Raw genomic sequence first — 16,917 nt, forward strand, 5'->3', positions numbered from 1 at the left:
CCTGAAAGTGCTAAAAATTAGTTTGGATTAGAAGCGTGATTTTTCCAGGCGATGTACAAGTCAATAAACCCGTCTTATTCGTAACACAATTTATTTATTTCGACATCCATGTTATTTTATGCGTCAGATAAAATCTACACAGTAACATACTTTTATTTTTTCTTTCTTTTCGTAAAAGCGTATCATCACTCGTATTTTTGTGTGAGACAAACAACAACTTTTATTTCGTTAGCCAAACTTAACGACAGAGTTAGATAATAATGTATTCGCAAGGATAAAATAGACTACAGTTTCTTCGCTTTCTTATTCTTCTCTCTCTCTCTCTTTTTTCTCATTCGCACACAATTCACAAGCCTGCTGTGTGTTGATAATCTTGTTTGTTTGTTGCAGTTAATCGTTCGCAACAACGTAAAGGCCGAACGACCGTTTGATAGAAACATCTCGCAGCAGTAAAGAAAAGTGGCGCGCAATAAACGACGCAAACCTCTCGTCGGTAAAATGCGTAAAAATGTTTCATTTGTTTGTTGTTTATTTAGACTCGCGATTGGCCCGCGTTGCAATTAACGTCAGTCTGATCGTGTCGTCGTTAGCCCAGGCGCACGGCAATAATAAAACGATGCAGCGCGAAGCGCAATACGCGTATATAATCGAAGGAACCGTTGAAGTACACCCGCCCGACAAATGTATTGATTCGTAAAAATAGAACGCTGCGATGCCCGTACAACTGAAAATAATCCACACGGCGCGTTGAGCCGATACCCGCTTGAGACGTCCTACAGGGCGAACCTTGAATCGCCCGGCCGCGAGCACGCGCAATCCGTCTATCCTCCGCCTCGTCCGCCACGCCCACGTCCGCGCATCCCTCTACGACAGCAGCTCTATTTCGGATTCGATGTTCTCCCTCGCCTGCTCCTCGTACTTGTCGCGGAACTCCTTGGTCGCGAAGATGTTGGGGATCTGCAGGAAGTTCTGCAGCACCTGGAACGGCGAGCGAGCGAGCCGTGAGTCCTCGTCTTCGGCGCGGCGTCGCGCGCCGACGTTACCTTGAGCCTGAGCGCGGTGTACATGGGCTCGCTGAGGAACGAGTACTCGCCGCGAATCTTGCACCTGTAATCGGCGTACTCGTGGGCCTCGCCGGCCAGCCCGAGCATGTCGAGGTCCAGCAGGTAGTGGGCGTCCTCGCCGCCGAAAGCCCCGCCGACCTTGTGCGCCTCGGTGCTGTGGGTCGACGCGGCGACCAGCAGCTCCCGCGTCTGCGTCGCCAGCTGCGAGTCCTTCGTCAGTGCAATCACGAGCGGGCTTAATTATTGCCTTCGACGAGGCGCTTCGACATTGGCGCTGCACTTACGGCCGGCAGTCCCGCCTCCTCGGCGAAGGCGTTAAAGTGCTCCAGGTTCCGGTTCTCCTCGTTCATCGCCTTCGGGTCGTACTCGAAGCTGAAACGATCGTCGTCGATAGCTGCGCGAACGCTCTCCGAGAGGAGTGCAGGCGACGTAGCAAGAGCAAGCTTACTTCTGAAAGAAGAGTGCCAGCAGCACGGCCTTGGGGCTCTTCAGGCAGTCCTTGATGTCGGCGTAGTGGCGCAGCTTCTCGCGCAGGGTGGCCAGGTTGTGGTAGGTGCGCCTCTCCTCGGAGTAGGTCTCCTGGAGCCGAGACAGCCAGGACTCGCGGGCGCCGGCGTCCAGGCCGTCCGTCGCCTCGTTCCAGCTCTCCTCTATCGATGCCATTCGGCCACTGTCCTGTGCTCTCCTGCTGCCTCTTGCCGCTTGCTTGCCTCGGATCACACGCTCGGGGCCGAGCTAGCGCCGTACCTGCGTCGATTTATTTTTATTGGGCTCCGGCCGCTTGCTGCAGCAACGCGCTTCCCTCTATCAACAGCTAACTCACCTGGCCTCGGGATGGCACGGAGTCGCGCGATGATCGCTCGGCCAAAGAGATGGCATGGGACAGGGCCAAGGTGCGGGGCGCGACTGTCCGGCAAGGCAGGGCTTCTGCTACTTATTGATCGCAGTCGGCTCGAGCGGGCCGCTGTCGCGCGCATCGATCCAACCTTTTGAATCCGCTTCTCTCTTTTCCAACTAATTTTCGCTCTTCATTTTCGACTCCTTTTTCCCCACTGCGTTGCCTCGTTGATCAACGTCATTCGCACTTTCATCTGCGGAAATTTCGTCAAACATGTTTTCGCTACCTAACAAATTAAGCAAAAATAAAAATCGATGCCTCCTCTCGTTAATCGCTATGCCGAATCGCGTGAGAGATACATTTATAAAAGTTGCTAAGGGAATTGTCGGCTATTATGCTTATAATTAAATGCCACGGGAGAATCACTTATATTGGATAAGACTCCATATATATAGATAACAAAGATGGCGGCAACCAAGTGCCATATAATATACATACAAAGATTATGTAAATTTACAGTATTTTATTTATTTAAAATATTTAATTTAAACATTGTTCGATAAATGAGGTTGTAAAACTATAAGTATGTTTGAGAGTGTATTACATGTGTTGAACATGAGTTAAGTGTTGCAAACAATTTAAAAACGGTATTTGAATAGAAGCTGAGGTTAAGTACGCTTGTTTCTGTGGCTTGTGTTGCGCGTGATAGAAGAGTATATGGTTTTGTAAAAGGGTGTTTAAGTAAATCAAATGAAAGTCATAATTTTTCTTTTTATCAATTACCTCAAGTAAATACCAGGCAAGTGATAAAAACGCATTTGTTTCGAAAAACCGAAAAAGTCAACAGATTGATGCAGTGGTTAAAAAATAAAAATATAAAATCAACTTCCCAGTATGAGAGTATGCTCACTGCATTTTATAGATATGAATTTTCTAATACCCTTGCCTGGTAAGTGATACAATTCTCCATTAATAAAATATTAAAGTAAGTCAATTTGTCATATAATTTTCATTTAGATTACTCATGACTAAGCGCAATTACTTATTGATTACAGCAGTGCCATCAATTAATTTACCTGTATCTGAAAAAAAAAGGAAAATGTAGAAGGCAGTGGAGACTATATACAATAGGAGACTTTTATAACAATAAGAAAATAAAAAAAAATATAGAAATATTGAATATATAAGTAATTTTACTAATTATCCTGTATTGTTTTCTGGTTTAGTCATTTCAATGTGTAATCCTCGGCTTACCTATTCACCAGATGAAATTATTTGCAATAAGAAAATTTCAATGGGATTGCTGGAATTAAAATGTCCATTTATTGGAAATAAAGTATAACATCAATGAAACTGTTATGATTTGTATAGGAAAATTTCTACGATATATAAATGGATTATTTAGTTTAAAAAGACATCTTTATCATGGATGAATCCAATTTGAAATAATGACTGTTATAAATGTATTAGAAAAAGATTTTGTAATATAGTCAGTAACAGATAATGAAGCATTTGTTATAAAAATTAATTAAAAGAGATTCTCAGTTTCTTAAATGAAAAAAAAATATGTTTTGAAAAAATTGTTTATTTTAATTGTTTAAGAGAAAAAAAGAAATATTGAGATTGAAGTACTTTTAGGACTATAAATAAATTTTTTTACTATATGATTTTAGATTTTCATTGTCAACATGAATATGGCAAAAACAATGTTGAAGCTAAATTTCATTTATTTTAATAATTACTTTTTTTTAGAATTGATACCATCAACATAATTTATTATAAATAAGCATTGTGAAAGCAAACAGTACAAAATATATTAAAATGATGTGATAAGAAAGATAATGTGATTCTATAGTTCATTGTAATATCAGTATAGTAAAAATATTTAAAAAAACAAGCATATATTGAATTTTAATAACAATAACAATTCACTATATAAATAATATATGATTACAATTTTTTGGAAAATAATTAACACTATGAATTATATTAAAAAGTTTTTCGATATTCTTTTCTCCATCGAATTAATTAATAGTATGACTATGCATATTAATACAGATCATTTAAAAAGTCAGTCTCTTAAATTTATTTTTTTTTCTTAGGAAAATGTTGAACATTCTAAATATATCTTTCAAAAAGGTTAATTTTCTTTTTATAAATTCATGTATTATTAGAAATACCATAAGCTATTAGAAGAACGTACGTGCCCGGACTTTGTAGAAGATAAATTTATAAATATTATTCATAGAGTTTTATACAGTTGCTTTTGTATCATATTTTCCAATTAATAAGAGGATCTGTAACACAAATAACTTGTTTATAGATTTAGTAGATATGTTGATTAATTGAAGAAATAGGTAAGTAAATGAAATTTACCACCGTATTTCAAAATGCTAAATATTCAAAATTTATCAAAATTGCGAAAAATCGACATAATATTGAAAAAATGTAGGTACAGCTCCTTTGATTGTCTTGACTAGCACCTATATTGGCAACCAGATCGGCGCTGATGCGGTGGTTTGTCTTGCCCGTAGTAATCGTGGCAAGGCGTTCCCAGAGTGGAAGCAAAATTTTTTAATTGAGCATATCTCCTTTTTTATTTTTTTTTTGGAAGTGTTAGCGGTTGATCATCCCTACCTTGATCACTAAATAAGCAGTGAATAGGACATTAACGGCATCAGGAAACAATAAATTTGATCTAATCGCCGAAAACGAGCTTTTCTGCTATCTGCATAAATAACTCGATCTAGATTAAATATATTATAAGAAATGTTTACAGTCTATTACAATAAACGTACCAAGTAGAGCAGGGACAAAAGTTTGCAACGCGCAAAGTATAAGCCACCATTCGTCGAGCAGATTAGTGCCACTGAGTTCCACGAGCTACCATTGGAAAGGTTGCCGTCGTCGTATCCATCCCAACGCCGAAAATTCATTGGCGAGCTCCGATCGCCGAGAAATCGTGCACGCGTCGTTGTTGCGCGCGTGATAACCGATCCTGGCGAGTCTCGCGAATAATTCACGGGCCGCGAGCACTGCAGCGTCTCTCTTCCATGATTTTTCACCGCGAAAAATTGGGGAAAAAATAAGACGAAAAAAAGTCGTCGAAAACGAACGAGCGCGATCGAGTCGTGAAACGCGCGTTTAGGTTCGCCTGGACGCGGCTACTCTCGCGCGATGAATTATGAGCAAGGGGCGATTGATTATTCACGAGCGCGGCGAGGCATGCACGACTGCACCATAGAGGCCGGCTCCTCAGTCGCGCCTCTCCAGTCGAGCCGCAAGTAAGTAGACCGAGCGACGCCCCCCGGGGCGAGGAGATTGAGCCCGTTGTTTGCACGACAGTGTCGGGCGAGAGCGCGGAGGTGACCGGTCCGAGCTTCGACGAGCTGATCTTCTGGTACAGGCCTTTCTTGAGGATCATCGGGCTGCTGCCGTTCGAGGCCCGCAGCTTCGACTGGTTGGGCAGCCGGCTGCACCTCGCCTACTGCCTCGCGTGGAGCACCGTCTATTGGACCTCGTTCGTGTTTTACGTCGTCAACGGGGTAAATAGAGAGAAGGAGAGCGGGCGTCGTATTTCGTTCAAATACAACGTGCGCGTCTGAGATCAGCGAAGGGTGCCGGCGATCGACACGATATGCGAGACGGCGGTGGTGGTCGGCGTGACCGTGCGCTACTACATGCTGCTGTGGCGTCGCGGCGAGTTCACCAGCCTGATCGACGAGTGCCGGGCGATTTGGGCCGAGTACGACGAGGAGGGTCGTCGCGCCGTGCGGCTCTTCGCGCAGAGGATACGCCTGCTGTTCGTGCTCCTGCTCGGCAGCATTCACTTCACCCTGCTGCTGTTCTGCACGAGCACCGTGGCCCTCGTGCTCGGCGCGTCACGGCAGAACGACACTCAGCCACGCCACCTGCCCTACAAGTAAGTCCGTCCACGCGGCCGCTCCACTCTCGGCTGTCATTTCCGCGCGATATTTTGGCGGGCAGCTGGTACTCGGAGAACGGGCCGAACCTTTGGCCGGGTTACAAGCTCACCTTCACCCTGCAAGTGGTGGTGATACAGAACGCCTGCGTGGTGGTGTCGACCATAGACGCGGCCGCGCCGTTCCTCATCATGATCGGCGCGGGCTACTTTCGCGCCCTCCGACAGCGCATCTCCAGCATCGCCAGCATCACCGACCGCGACGACGAGGATCGCGCGCACTCGCGGCTCGTCGAGTGTGCGCGACTGCACCAGCGGCTCCTCCAGTGAGATGCGCCCCCCCCCCCTCTCCTCGACGGCCCGTTTGCCATGCTCCGGCTAAACCCCACGCCCTTCCAGCTTCTGCTCCAGAATCGACGGAATAACGCGGGATCTGTTCTTCGTCCAGCTGCTCTGCACCGTCTACGTCATCTCCCTCGTCGGCATCAAGATCGTTGGGGTGAGCAAAGCAGCCTCCGCTGCCTTTCGCTCTCGCAGCGAACGCGCGACTCCCGCTCAACGCTTTTTCACCCTGCTCTTCGACAGTCGGACCCGGACCGATACAAGTTCATGCCGTTTATACTGGCCAACATAGGACAGCTGTTCATCTGCCAGTGGGCGCCGGATCACTTGATCCAGGAGGTACGCATGCGCGCAAACAAAAGCGAAATAAAGATCGAACACAACGATTTGCGATCGACTTTGCAGAGCACGGCGATCTCGACGGCAGTGTACTCCGTGTCCTCCGCCTGGATACGACGTCGCGTGGGCAGACTGTCGGTCCTCGTGATCGCGCGGTCGCAGCGGCCCGTGCAAATGACCGCCGCCGGTGTGGTCAATCTGTCCATCGAGAACTTCGGCTCCGTGAGTAGAACGTGCCCGTATGCTATACGTATGCTGTACGTTCGCGCGCGCGAGACTACCTCACCCTCGTCCGATCCCTCTCGTTCTAGATGCTCACCAGTGCAGCCTCGTTCTTCACGGTGCTGAGAAATTTCAACGAATGATCAAGCAGAACGGCGTTCCCACGTTGTTCGCTGGCCGATAGTGTGACCTCATACTTATCTACCGATGTATATTTATAAATCGATAATATCGAGTGAAACAACGTTATACTCGACCGTTAAATATACCTCCAAATATTCGTCAACGTAGCCTTTACGATCACGCTGTAGCATGTTCTAGGCCACCGTAGCCGAGGCAACAGTAGTGCGAGCGGCAGAGCAGTACGATCTTACGATACGCAATGAAAGACAGAATTGCAGCGAGTTTTCTTTGCAAACAAGTTCGTACCATGTTGTAAAATAAGATTCTATATTTCAAATTGCACATTCTACTGTTGGCAATTATTAAACGATCAATCATAGTCGTGCGGCTTGGTATCTTTTTACAAATAGTTGTCAATACGTTACGCACGGATGATTTGCTGCTGAAGATCCGAGAAGATGAAGACTTGTAACGCAGCGATGTCGAGGGTCGACGTGCAGCACACCTAGCAACTGGTCTCCTTCAACTTCGCTGATATTTTATTCTGTCTGTTTTCAGCTCGCGTTGGTTTGAAATTGCGAGATGCGAGCACATCAACGATCGGGATGGGGCTTACTGGAATCATTGTGCTCGTGTTGTTTCTTTCAGCCAGCTCTGCACAGGTACAACCAGGTCCTGCCAAGCGCTGAGCGAAGAATACGCGGGGTAATGCTGATGCTGTGTCGACCGAGCTGCGCGTTCCCTTTACGGGTGACATTGGTTTCGAGCGCAATGCAATCTTCCAAACCATTCGACTCGGCGGTCCGATCGTAGCCAGTCGCTCGCGCAAACGACAAAGAAAAAAACCTCCAGCGGTTCTCGCGCGAGAGCAGCGCGCTCCGCCTGCCTCGAAGCGTCGAGTCGCCAAAGAGATTTGGAATCCAATCGAGACCGCAGCCGCTGGATCGCTCGAGCGTTCCAGTGACTGCTTCTTTGTCGGATCGACGCTCTCGTGGACTGATTTACTCACCTTGCCCGAGGTTAACGGACGGTGGTCACCTATGCCGAGCGTACGCGCGCTGTCCGATCGCCGCGGGAGCTCGTCGCCGAATGGCAATGCGCAGGTCTCGCGAAAAGCAAAGAGGAGCCACGTAAATAATAAATGGACGGCGAGACGCTCTTTCTCTAACTCATCGATTATTCATATGGCCGCCGAGGGAACGCTCCGGAAAGCCGGTTGGATCGCCCGAGCATCAATAATATAATGCCCGCGGCGAGAGAAAAAACTTTTTCTTTTTTACAAACGAGTCCAAATCCGCGAAAGCGTTTTTCAGTTCGACGCGTCTCTGTCGAGCGACCAACCATTGCCGCGTTCTTCACTTTGGTCGCGCCTCTCCCGGGGCACGCGCACCTGAGCTGCACCGTGCGATGCCAACTGAGCAGGGTCCTGGTACTCACGATGGCAATAGCGTTCGGGATGGGACTGCCGCTGGCTCTGTCGACCTACCGCTCGGGAACACGAGCTCGGTGAGTAGACGCCCACGGAGTTTTGTCGCCCGAAGGCTTTTCCCCGTTTCCAACTTGACTTGGCACTCCTCTGTTTTAATTTCCATTTGGATGATTGCCAGTGTAGTCTCTTTTTTTCGCAGTTCTAAGAAATTTCAACGTTTGATCACGACAAAGATCAGCTGATAGTAAGACACGGTAACGCTACATAATTAAAACTCATTCTTATTTAAAAAAATAATCTGCATCTGTAGTGCATTCAAGTAAGTAAATTCACCACTTCGTCTACAATATCGATTGAATGATAATTTACTTTGAACTTTGTACGGTAAGTATAAAGAGGATCTTTCGTAATGACATATGTGCTAATTATATATCCTTGGCATTAACCCAATCGAAAATCTTTACCTGGCTTACCATTAGCCGATCCGATTAGCCGTATGTTTTTGAAAGCGAATTATCAAATTAATGGCATAATTATAATCATGTGATAAACCGTATCATAATTCTCGTCGAAGACAAAATATGTAACTATATAATTAATCGCATAAAAATCATTAATTGGGTTTACATACATTTATTTATCAGCTGTGCGTGCTCTCCAACGAATTCTCGGCGTTTATACTACTCGGCAGACAATCGGTTTGGGTCTGCACTTGGATCGCATGGCATTCACCGTGAACATGCGTTATTACCTGCTGACGTATATGTCAGGTCGTGCTGAATATGAGAGTTGTGGGGTGAAAATGACGAATGAAGACAGACATAAAATGAGGAAAATTCATAGATCATCGGATGTTTTGTTTCCCCGTTATTTTTCGGATATTTTGCTGGTCATTGTGCTAACGGTGACAAATAGAACTGCAATGAATTTATTGTCTTATAAGTTTGTACCATGTAATAACATGTATCGTAATCGCATAAGCAATGAAGTCGATCGAAATTATTGCATAAAACACAAGATTGAGCATATGGTAACAAATCTCACAGTTAATTATGCAATTTAGCATTTTGCTATCACTACACGGACGATTCCATGAATTCTAGATTACCAAAGCTACGAATTTTCACGATGTTATTTTCAGAAGAAAATATCTTCGTTATGCAACGAGAAACGAGGCGGCTGCGCTCCGCACTGTCCAACGCCAGACACTGCCATCACTTGCGAACGAATGTCGTCGATTATTTCGTGATCCTGAAATGAACACAGGAACGATGACTTGCCATTCTCCTCGCGAATACGGCAGCAAGAAGCCCCGAAGACGCAAGAATCCAGTGTGTCCCAGTTATAATTTCAAACGGGTTCGGCATCTGAATCATTCTGCACGCGAATCGGAAAACGGCTACCCGATCCAGCGTTACCAAGCAGACAGAACAGCGAGTACTAACGCAATGCAATCTGACTTTTCAATAACCTGATTTGGCGATGATATATGTATAGAAAAAATGAATACACGATATCCTAAAAGTATCGTAACCAGTAGACCTCGCGCAACATTGGTTTTCTTAACCGTTACTTTGAAATTTCACGAATGAATCTAATCTTTTCTTCGTTTTTCTTTGATTTAAGGAAATAAGTAACGACAGAACCGTACTAACGCATTTTTCTAAAGCGACTGTTTTGCCATAACGAAACTGTCCGTAAGCCAAGTTGTCGAAGCGCAATTCTGCATGAGTCTCCCGCTCAGTGTCGTTGCCTCCACCTCTGCAACGAGTGAGTATGCCGAGTTATCGAACGAACACACAACGAAAACGAACATTCTGTCCGAAACAACAGTGTCGAGTAAAGCGAGGGGCGGTCTATCGAGTTTCGACGACATGACGCTCTGGTACAAGCGCTTCTTCAGACTGGTCGGGATCCTGCCGTTCGAGAATCAAGATTTCAGCTACCCGCTGACCCAGCTGCTCCTCGTCTATTGCCTGTCCTTGAGCCTCGTCTACTGGAGCATGTTCGTGTGCTACATGGTGAGAGCGCGAGCGCGTCGACGTTGAGCTTGGCACGGGCCGTAACGAGCGACGAAGCGCCGCAGATCAAGGTGCCGAGCATCGACGCGACGTGCGAGACGATCGTGGTGGCGGGCACGACTCTGCGCTACTACCTGCTGCTGCTGCGTCGCCGGGACTTCGTCGAGCTGCTGGACGAGTGCCGGGCGATCTGGGAGCAGCTGGACGAGGACGGTCGCCGGTCGGTCTGCCGCTTCGAGCGCAAGATACGTCGCCTGTTCAAGTTCCTGCTCGTCAGCTTCTTCTCCACCAACTTCGCCTACTGCGCGAGCGCCGCCTTCGCCACCGCCACCGCCAGCAGCGTCAACGGCACCCGTGCGCGCTACCTGCCCTTCAAGTCGGTATCCCGCGCCGCGAGAGCGCCCGAGGCCGTCAGAGCTCACGGCCGACTGCGTCGACAGGTGGTACTCGGACGACGCGCCCAACCGCTGGCCCGGCTACAAGGCGATCTTCGCCACGCAAGTGATGGTGACCAACAACGCCTGCATCTACGGCCCGAGCGTCGACTCGGCCGCGCCGTTCCTCATCATGATCGGCGCGGGCTACTTTCGCGCCTTGCAGCGCCGACTGGCGCGCGTGGCCGACGACGGCGACGAGGCGAGCGCCGACCTGGAGCTCGTCCTCTGCTCGCGACTCCACCAGCGGATACTCGGGTATCTACGTCGCGCTCCCGGCCTCGTCTCCGCGCCGCCATCGCCTCATCCGCTCGCCGTCTCGTTGCAGATTCTGCTCGGGCATCGACGGAATCACGCGGAACCTGTTCTTCATACAGCTGCTGTGCACCGTGTACAACATATCGCTCACGGGGATCAAGCTGGCCGGTGTAAGCAGCCGATCGACGCGAGATCGCCGCCTCCTTCCGCGGGCCTAATCGATCCTTTGCTTTCAAGTCCGAGCCCGACAGATACAAGTTCGCGCCGCTCATGATCATCAACGTAGCCCAGCTGTACATCTGCCAGTGGGCGCCCGATAATCTCATCGACGAGGTACGCGCGCGCGCGCGGCCGCGCGGGTGCGCCGAAATGACGCCACGTCGTCGCGGCTGTTGCAGAGCTCGGCGATCTCGACGGCGGCGTACTCCGTGTCGGTCACCTGGATGAGGCGTCGACTGGGCAAACTGCTGGTGCTCGTCATCGCGAGGTCCCAGCGGCCCGTCCAGATCACCGCCGCCGGCGTCGTCTACCTGTCCCTGGAGAAGTTCGGCTCCGTAAGTCTCGTCGTTGCGCGACTCGCCAACGTCCTCTTCTCCTTCTTTTCTTCTTGTTCTTCGCCCAGATGCTCACCAGCGCCTTCTCGTTCTTCACGGTGCTCAGAAATTTCAACGACTGAAGGGGCGCGAGGAAGCGTCGCGCGCCCAGCAGGATTTAGCAGTAGTATATACCTGATTTGTATGTGTGTGCCCTTAGACGTAGCACGCTCGAACGAGCAGACGTACTGTTTCAACGCAATTGACGCAACTTGCAAATACTTAGAAATATTACACTGATTCGCTTAACTCATACTTTTCATGAACGAGCTTTATTATTTATTACCAGTAGTCGTGGCGATTCGCGTGGAAAGGCCTTTAAACCTTCCGGGATCTGTTCTGTTGACGCATAAGTTTGATATATTATAACCGACGTGGTATTTCATATGACGAATCGCACGGTAAAAGTCCTGCCATAAGTCGAATAATCAAGCGTGTTTTACGGCTTTAAAAAACGCAGAGTGTCATCGAAAAATGCACGTTTGACGCTCACATAACATTTTAATAATGAACGCTATAGAAGCTTTCAGTAGGGAGCTGATGATCTCCCTGTAGATGTCGATGCTGAAGATTGAGTATGAATCTATGCAAATATTAAGGTAACTGAAAATAAAAATTTCTCGTGCTCGTCAATGCTGAATTTCACCAGGCTGACGATGCTCTGTCGCTCAAGAAGTTAACCGGGAGTTTTGTTTCGTCGCTTAAAATACTAAAAAATTTCGATGCTTTACGTTGTTCTTGGTATGCACACGACTGTATTAGATGGTAACGACGAAAGTAAAGTCTTGCAGTCGATCCCTGTTCGGTCAGCGAAAACCACCGACTATTTTCCAAATCAGAAGCAAGGCTTTCACTCGAGGAAAAACTCATTCGTATACTCAGAGACCGGCAGCGCGCAGAGACTTCACCGACGCTTTCAATCTTGCTTTAACCGTCGTGGTATGTTTGTCAACTAACAATAGCAATCGTCGCGCAACGAGCTCGACTTACAATTCGCTTCTGCGATAAGAGCTGTCTCTGAGAATGAGATCTACGATCGCCTGTACCGCTACCTTACAGGTGCTTTCGTTGTTTGCCCACACACTTTCCCTTCGAGATTACGCGTTTACGCCATCGACATGGCATGTTCATTCACGATCTGCGGGCGAGCCACGCGATTTGGAAAACCGTGAGGGGTCAATTTGCGCCACTACCTTTGCGCTGCAGTGCAGTGCTGGATTACGAGGGAGACGAAGGTGCGAAAGACTGCGCTCGTGCTACTTCTCGGCCGTTGCATCTTCATCGACGTTCTTTATTCGGCCAATGCCCAGGTGTTATTGCTACAGTTTCAAGAGTCTTGCCTTACGAGTCTGTAACATAAACACGTCATCGTCCACTTTCTAGTTATATATCACATCATCGTGAAAACAATATCATGTGAAATTCAATTAGTTAAAGAAAAAATATTATTTCCCCAGAAGTCATGTAAAGGAGTCGACTGATTTATGGTCAGGATACGAAATAATTTTTGTCATTCGAGTATTTCTGGTACAGAACTGTCCACTCTCGATCGTGTCGCATCGAGTTGCTTTCAAGATGAACCTCCATAGATTCGACGCCCTGAGCGAGCTGTCATTCAACGGGCACCGGGCCATCCGATCTACCAAGTAGGTGACTAATTTTTATTATTCAAATCCACAATTCAACCTAAACTTCAACGCTGGTTACAGAGCTGTGCTGTATCGGCGGACGCCTTCTTCAGTCGCATGGATGAAACTTTTTGTCGTGATTATCGCCCGAGCTAGTCCAGCCATATTTCACCTTGTCGCTGGAGAGCTTCGGCTCCGTATGTTCAAGTCGCGTTGATGGCATTTCTTTCATCGAGTCACTTTGGTTGGTTCGCATTTTGTTGCAGATGCTATCAATTTTCAGTGCTCTCGCCGAATCTCTACGATGGACCGGCCCGTTGTACGGAACCGCGTCGAACCCATAGACATATAAAGGATAGACTGCTGATATCAGGTTATAAAATTGTCCGCGAGAGTGAGAGAGATCGCAACAAATAACGGTTGACGCTTATTGGCTGTTGCCGTGCATGCGCCTACGCGTTCTTTGACTAGCAAATTTGAACTAAGATTCATAATAAAAATTAATTAATTTTATCAATATACCAAAAATCAATTTTACTGTTTTCGAAATAAAGGTAAGTGCTATAAATATAAGAAAATCACTTGAATTCCTGTATATTATTTTATTGTTCGCATGCTAAACAATAACAATTACTGTTTTAATTCGTTACAATATCACAGGCAGCCATTTGAATCTTCTGTATAGTTGTGTGTCGAAATTGTTATTCAAATCAGATATTGTCAAATTATTCTCGTCCATCATTCTTACAAGAGAATTGTACCTGCTCTTTACATGGTGATTATCTAAATTTTTTTTTTTAAAGGTAAACAGCACATAGACAGTTTTACATATATAACAATTTCGACACACAACTGTACAGAGGATTTAAAAGACTGCCTGTGATATTGTAAAAAATTAAATCAGTAATTGTTATTGTTTAGCATGTGAACAATAAAATAATATACAGGAATTCAAGTGATTTTCTTATATTTATAGCACTTACCTTTATTTGGAAAACAGTGACATTGATTTTTAGTATATTGTTAAAATTAATTAATTTTTATTATGAATCTTAGTTCAAATTTGCTAGTCAAAGAACGCGTAGGCACATGCACGGCAACAGCCAATAAGCGTCGACTAGAAAGAAACAGAAGTTTCCCGCTATTTGTTGCTATCTCTCTCACTCTCACGGACAATTCCATAACCTGGTATCAGCAGTCTATCTTTTATGTCTATGGTCGAACCCACGAGGAACATTGACATTAAAAAGCTAACCTATAAACGTTTGCATAAAGTTGCTGGTACGCTTGATCCCATTCCCTCTTGCCCTGCAGTCTGCAGGCAGCGCGTCTTTCGCTCGTTGATCATGGACTTGGCACGAAGGAGGCGTTTTCCTTTTTTTTTTTACAAATATAAGATACGTTGTACAAACGGACGGACCGACGCTCATCCAGTATTCATGGACTACATCTACAGGGAGGACAATTGTTTCTTCGCTCTGCGACGCTCATCAAATATTAGCGGCGAGCTCGTTCGATCGCGCGCCACTATTTTTCTCTCTATTTTCTGCTTTTTTTCTTTTATTCATTTATTTATTTTTATTCTTGCCCGCCTGCAACTCCACAGAAATAGCCGCTTCTCTTGCAAAAACGAAGCGCAATGACGTACCCTCCACACGCACGCTCATCAAATATTGACGAGTGCCGGTACTCGCCGCGCGCACATTTTTTTCACCGATACCTGGCGCGGCAGTTTTTTTTTTCTTTTGCCAAGCGAAGCGAGCTTGGAAGGAGACGTACGTTCGGCGACATTTTTCTCCGTAACCTCATCAAGTATTGACACGCCTACTCGTCGAATACTTGGTAAAGGGGAGGAGGTCGGCGAACGCAACTATAAGACTTCGCATTTTAGCCAGCGTTCGAAGCGCTTAACAGTATCGACAACTTTGAAATCGGCGTGACCCTTGTCCGACTGCGATTATTACGTAATTGTTCTTCGACACACCGTGCGCAGTGTGATTTTCCCGCGCACCAATGACGCGTTGGCAGTTTCATTATGTTGCCCGATCGAACATTTTGTTTGTCACGCGATAACTGCCTTCAATCGAAACTAAGAAGAAGGATGGCGTAAACAGATGTGTAATTCGAGTGGCGTTTGAAAAAAAGTCCATTAACAATGGCCTCGTCACCCCGAGCTACGATTATAAATGCTAGCATGAAAGTTTGAACAGACTTGTTGGACGATGTCGACTTTGAGAACCACCTGTTGGCCTTGATGAAGAAATCATTCGATGTCGCCGGTGAATACTGGGTGTCTGTACGAGGGGATGTAACGTGTAATTTACTTGTTGAACATTCGAGTCAGTCACACGGGTACACTTTGCGGTGTGCAAATTCATACACGATTATATTCTTTGAGATTATTACTATTGAATGATGAAAATAATTATATACATCAATTGATAGTCAAAATTGCTGAGATAATTTACAGTTTGGATATTATCACTGATTAATTGCTCTCTAAATGGGTAGAGCCGTTTGTTAAAGATGACAATCGCATGAGAAAGCGTCTTGCAGAGAGAAAGTGAGTTCGGTGACAGATGCGAACTAATTTGTTTTTCTAGCATGCAGCATCCACTTCTCGATATTTATTATGATACTTATTTGAAAAATGATTCTCCTTCCTTCTTCCCTCCAAAACAAAACGATCTTGTATTAGGTTAAATAATATTCTATCGCGCATTGTATAAACGGAGTTGTTAAGAATCAATGTATCTACTGAACTCGTAAAATCATTAGCATTTGTTAAAATGCATGACGTCGATATACTGTTATGGAAGTCTGATCGATGTACAGCAAGGCAACGAAACTCACTTGTGGACTTTATTTTAAATGTTGAACAATCACTATAAAGTCTCTAAAGTCAATGGAATATGCAACGGATATTTGTACGAAAGATATTTATTGTGTGACATCGCAGAAAGAAAAACTTTATGAACAAAACATACACCGTGGATGAAATGAAAAATTTTCGTCGTGTATCAATTTTACTCTAAGCAATCATATTTCCCCATCAATAAATTCCGATTTTTTAACAAATAAAGTAGATGGCGTAAAATTTTCAAAATTAATAATACAAAAAATAAAATACATCAGCTGATTGATGTGTATTTCTATAATAATTAGGCAGAAATAAAAGACGAACGCGGAAAAATGATTTTCAGCATAAATTTACGAAAATAATTTAAACAATTTCCATTGTAGCAATATTATATTGCACTTCATTTTTACTTATAATATTGATAGAATATTCAGGAAAAGTAAAGAAAAATATATACCTTTCTTAGGCTTTGATTTTTAAATTATTTCGTGCTATATACATGTATTATGAATCGTCAAATCCTTTCATTTCGTTCACTTGATTGCCAGGGTTTTTATATAATGCGACGATCACATTGTTACTAAGTTGTTAATTATTAGAATGCAATAAGTCACAACGTTCAATTGACAATCACAAGTGTATTGCATAATACACTTAATAGCTTGTAAAAGAATAATTAAAAACCGTCATTGCAAATTATGCATTGCAAACAGTAACATAAATATCTATAGTATAATATTCTTCGATATGCCACTTATCGATGCGCACAAAAAATCAACAAAATACAACTAAAGCAGGAAAAGCCAAGGTGTGCCAGTATAGACTTTGAAATGCGCACTTATAT

General features: G+C 45.2%; 4 protein-coding genes across 8 annotated transcripts; 3 read left to right on the forward strand and 1 right to left on the reverse strand.

The window, feature by feature from the left end:
- Positions 1–83: 83 nt before the first annotated feature.
- On the reverse strand, positions 84–2,040 carry LOC131667118 (uncharacterized). The gene is made up of 5 exons (XM_058940333.1): positions 1,888–2,040; positions 1,513–1,811; positions 1,349–1,436; positions 1,044–1,274; positions 84–978 (listed from the first exon to the last, which is right to left on the reverse strand). Exons 2-5 carry the CDS (start codon positions 1,725–1,727, stop codon positions 865–867), a joined length of 648 nt encoding a protein of 215 aa, XP_058796316.1. The 5' UTR covers positions 1,728–1,811; positions 1,888–2,040; the 3' UTR covers positions 84–864.
- Positions 2,041–5,127: 3,087 nt separating this feature from the next.
- On the forward strand, positions 5,128–5,828 carry LOC131667193 (uncharacterized). The gene is made up of 3 exons (XM_058940465.1): positions 5,128–5,182; positions 5,248–5,447; positions 5,514–5,828. Exons 1-3 carry the CDS (start codon positions 5,128–5,130, stop codon positions 5,826–5,828), a joined length of 570 nt encoding a protein of 189 aa, XP_058796448.1.
- A 188-nt stretch (positions 5,829–6,016) lies between these two features.
- Positions 6,017–7,010, forward strand: LOC131667166 (odorant receptor 13a-like). The gene is made up of 5 exons (XM_058940417.1): positions 6,017–6,150; positions 6,224–6,323; positions 6,410–6,505; positions 6,572–6,727; positions 6,817–7,010. Exons 1-5 carry the CDS (start codon positions 6,017–6,019, stop codon positions 6,868–6,870), a joined length of 540 nt encoding a protein of 179 aa, XP_058796400.1. The 3' UTR covers positions 6,871–7,010.
- Positions 7,011–8,027: 1,017 nt separating this feature from the next.
- On the forward strand, positions 8,028–11,824 carry LOC131667141 (odorant receptor 49b-like). Of its 5 annotated transcripts, XM_058940374.1 has the most exons (10): positions 8,028–8,356; positions 8,463–8,598; positions 9,906–10,049; positions 10,113–10,300; positions 10,366–10,676; positions 10,741–10,992; positions 11,063–11,162; positions 11,230–11,325; positions 11,391–11,546; positions 11,615–11,824. In XM_058940374.1, the coding sequence occupies exons 3-10, from the start codon at positions 10,007–10,009 to the stop codon at positions 11,666–11,668; spliced, it is 1,200 nt and encodes a 399-aa protein (XP_058796357.1). In that variant the 5' UTR covers positions 8,028–8,356; positions 8,463–8,598; positions 9,906–10,006; the 3' UTR covers positions 11,669–11,824. The 5 variants fall into 5 exon arrangements, with proteins under 5 accessions (XP_058796357.1, XP_058796358.1, XP_058796356.1 ...); XM_058940375.1 differs by lacking the exon at positions 8,463–8,598; XM_058940376.1 differs by lacking the exons at positions 8,028–8,356; positions 8,463–8,598 and adding an exon at positions 9,704–9,716.
- Positions 11,825–16,917: the final 5,093 nt, after the last annotated feature.

This window comes from Phymastichus coffea, unplaced genomic scaffold (genome assembly GCF_024137745.1).
Source record: "Phymastichus coffea isolate CEN01 unplaced genomic scaffold, Cenicafe_Pcof_1.1 PCOF00063, whole genome shotgun sequence".
Classification (NCBI taxonomy): domain Eukaryota; kingdom Metazoa; phylum Arthropoda; class Insecta; order Hymenoptera; family Eulophidae; genus Phymastichus; species Phymastichus coffea.

Bases quoted from the DNA above. Each gene is read 5' to 3' on its own strand.
- LOC131667141 (XM_058940374.1), top strand. From the start codon at position 10,007: ATGAGTCTCCCGCTCAGTGTCGTTGCCTCCACCTCTGCAACGA. The intron at 10,050-10,112 runs GTGAGTATGCCG...CCGAAACAACAG, and splicing joins TGCCTCCACCTCTGCAACGA to TGTCGAGTAAAGCGAGGGGC. The intron at 11,326-11,390 runs GTACGCGCGCGC...CGGCTGTTGCAG, and splicing joins CCGATAATCTCATCGACGAG to AGCTCGGCGATCTCGACGGC.
- LOC131667118 (XM_058940333.1), bottom strand. From the start codon at position 1,727: ATGGCATCGATAGAGGAGAGCTGGAACGAGGCGACGGACGGCCTGGAC. The intron at 1,275-1,348 runs GTAAGTGCAGCG...GCACTGACGAAG, and splicing joins AGGAGGCGGGACTGCCGGCC to GACTCGCAGCTGGCGACGCA. The intron at 979-1,043 runs GTAACGTCGGCG...TCGCCGTTCCAG, and splicing joins ACACCGCGCTCAGGCTCAAG to GTGCTGCAGAACTTCCTGCA.
- LOC131667193 (XM_058940465.1), top strand. From the start codon at position 5,128: ATGCACGACTGCACCATAGAGGCCGGCTCCTCAGTCGCGCCTCTCCAG. The intron at 5,183-5,247 runs GCAAGTAAGTAG...TTTGCACGACAG, and splicing joins CGCGCCTCTCCAGTCGAGCC to TGTCGGGCGAGAGCGCGGAG. The intron at 5,448-5,513 runs GTAAATAGAGAG...GTCTGAGATCAG, and splicing joins TGTTTTACGTCGTCAACGGG to CGAAGGGTGCCGGCGATCGA.
- LOC131667166 (XM_058940417.1), top strand. From the start codon at position 6,017: ATGATCGGCGCGGGCTACTTTCGCGCCCTCCGACAGCGCATCTCCAGC. The intron at 6,151-6,223 runs GTGAGATGCGCC...ACGCCCTTCCAG, and splicing joins CTGCACCAGCGGCTCCTCCA to CTTCTGCTCCAGAATCGACG. The intron at 6,506-6,571 runs GTACGCATGCGC...TCGACTTTGCAG, and splicing joins CGGATCACTTGATCCAGGAG to AGCACGGCGATCTCGACGGC.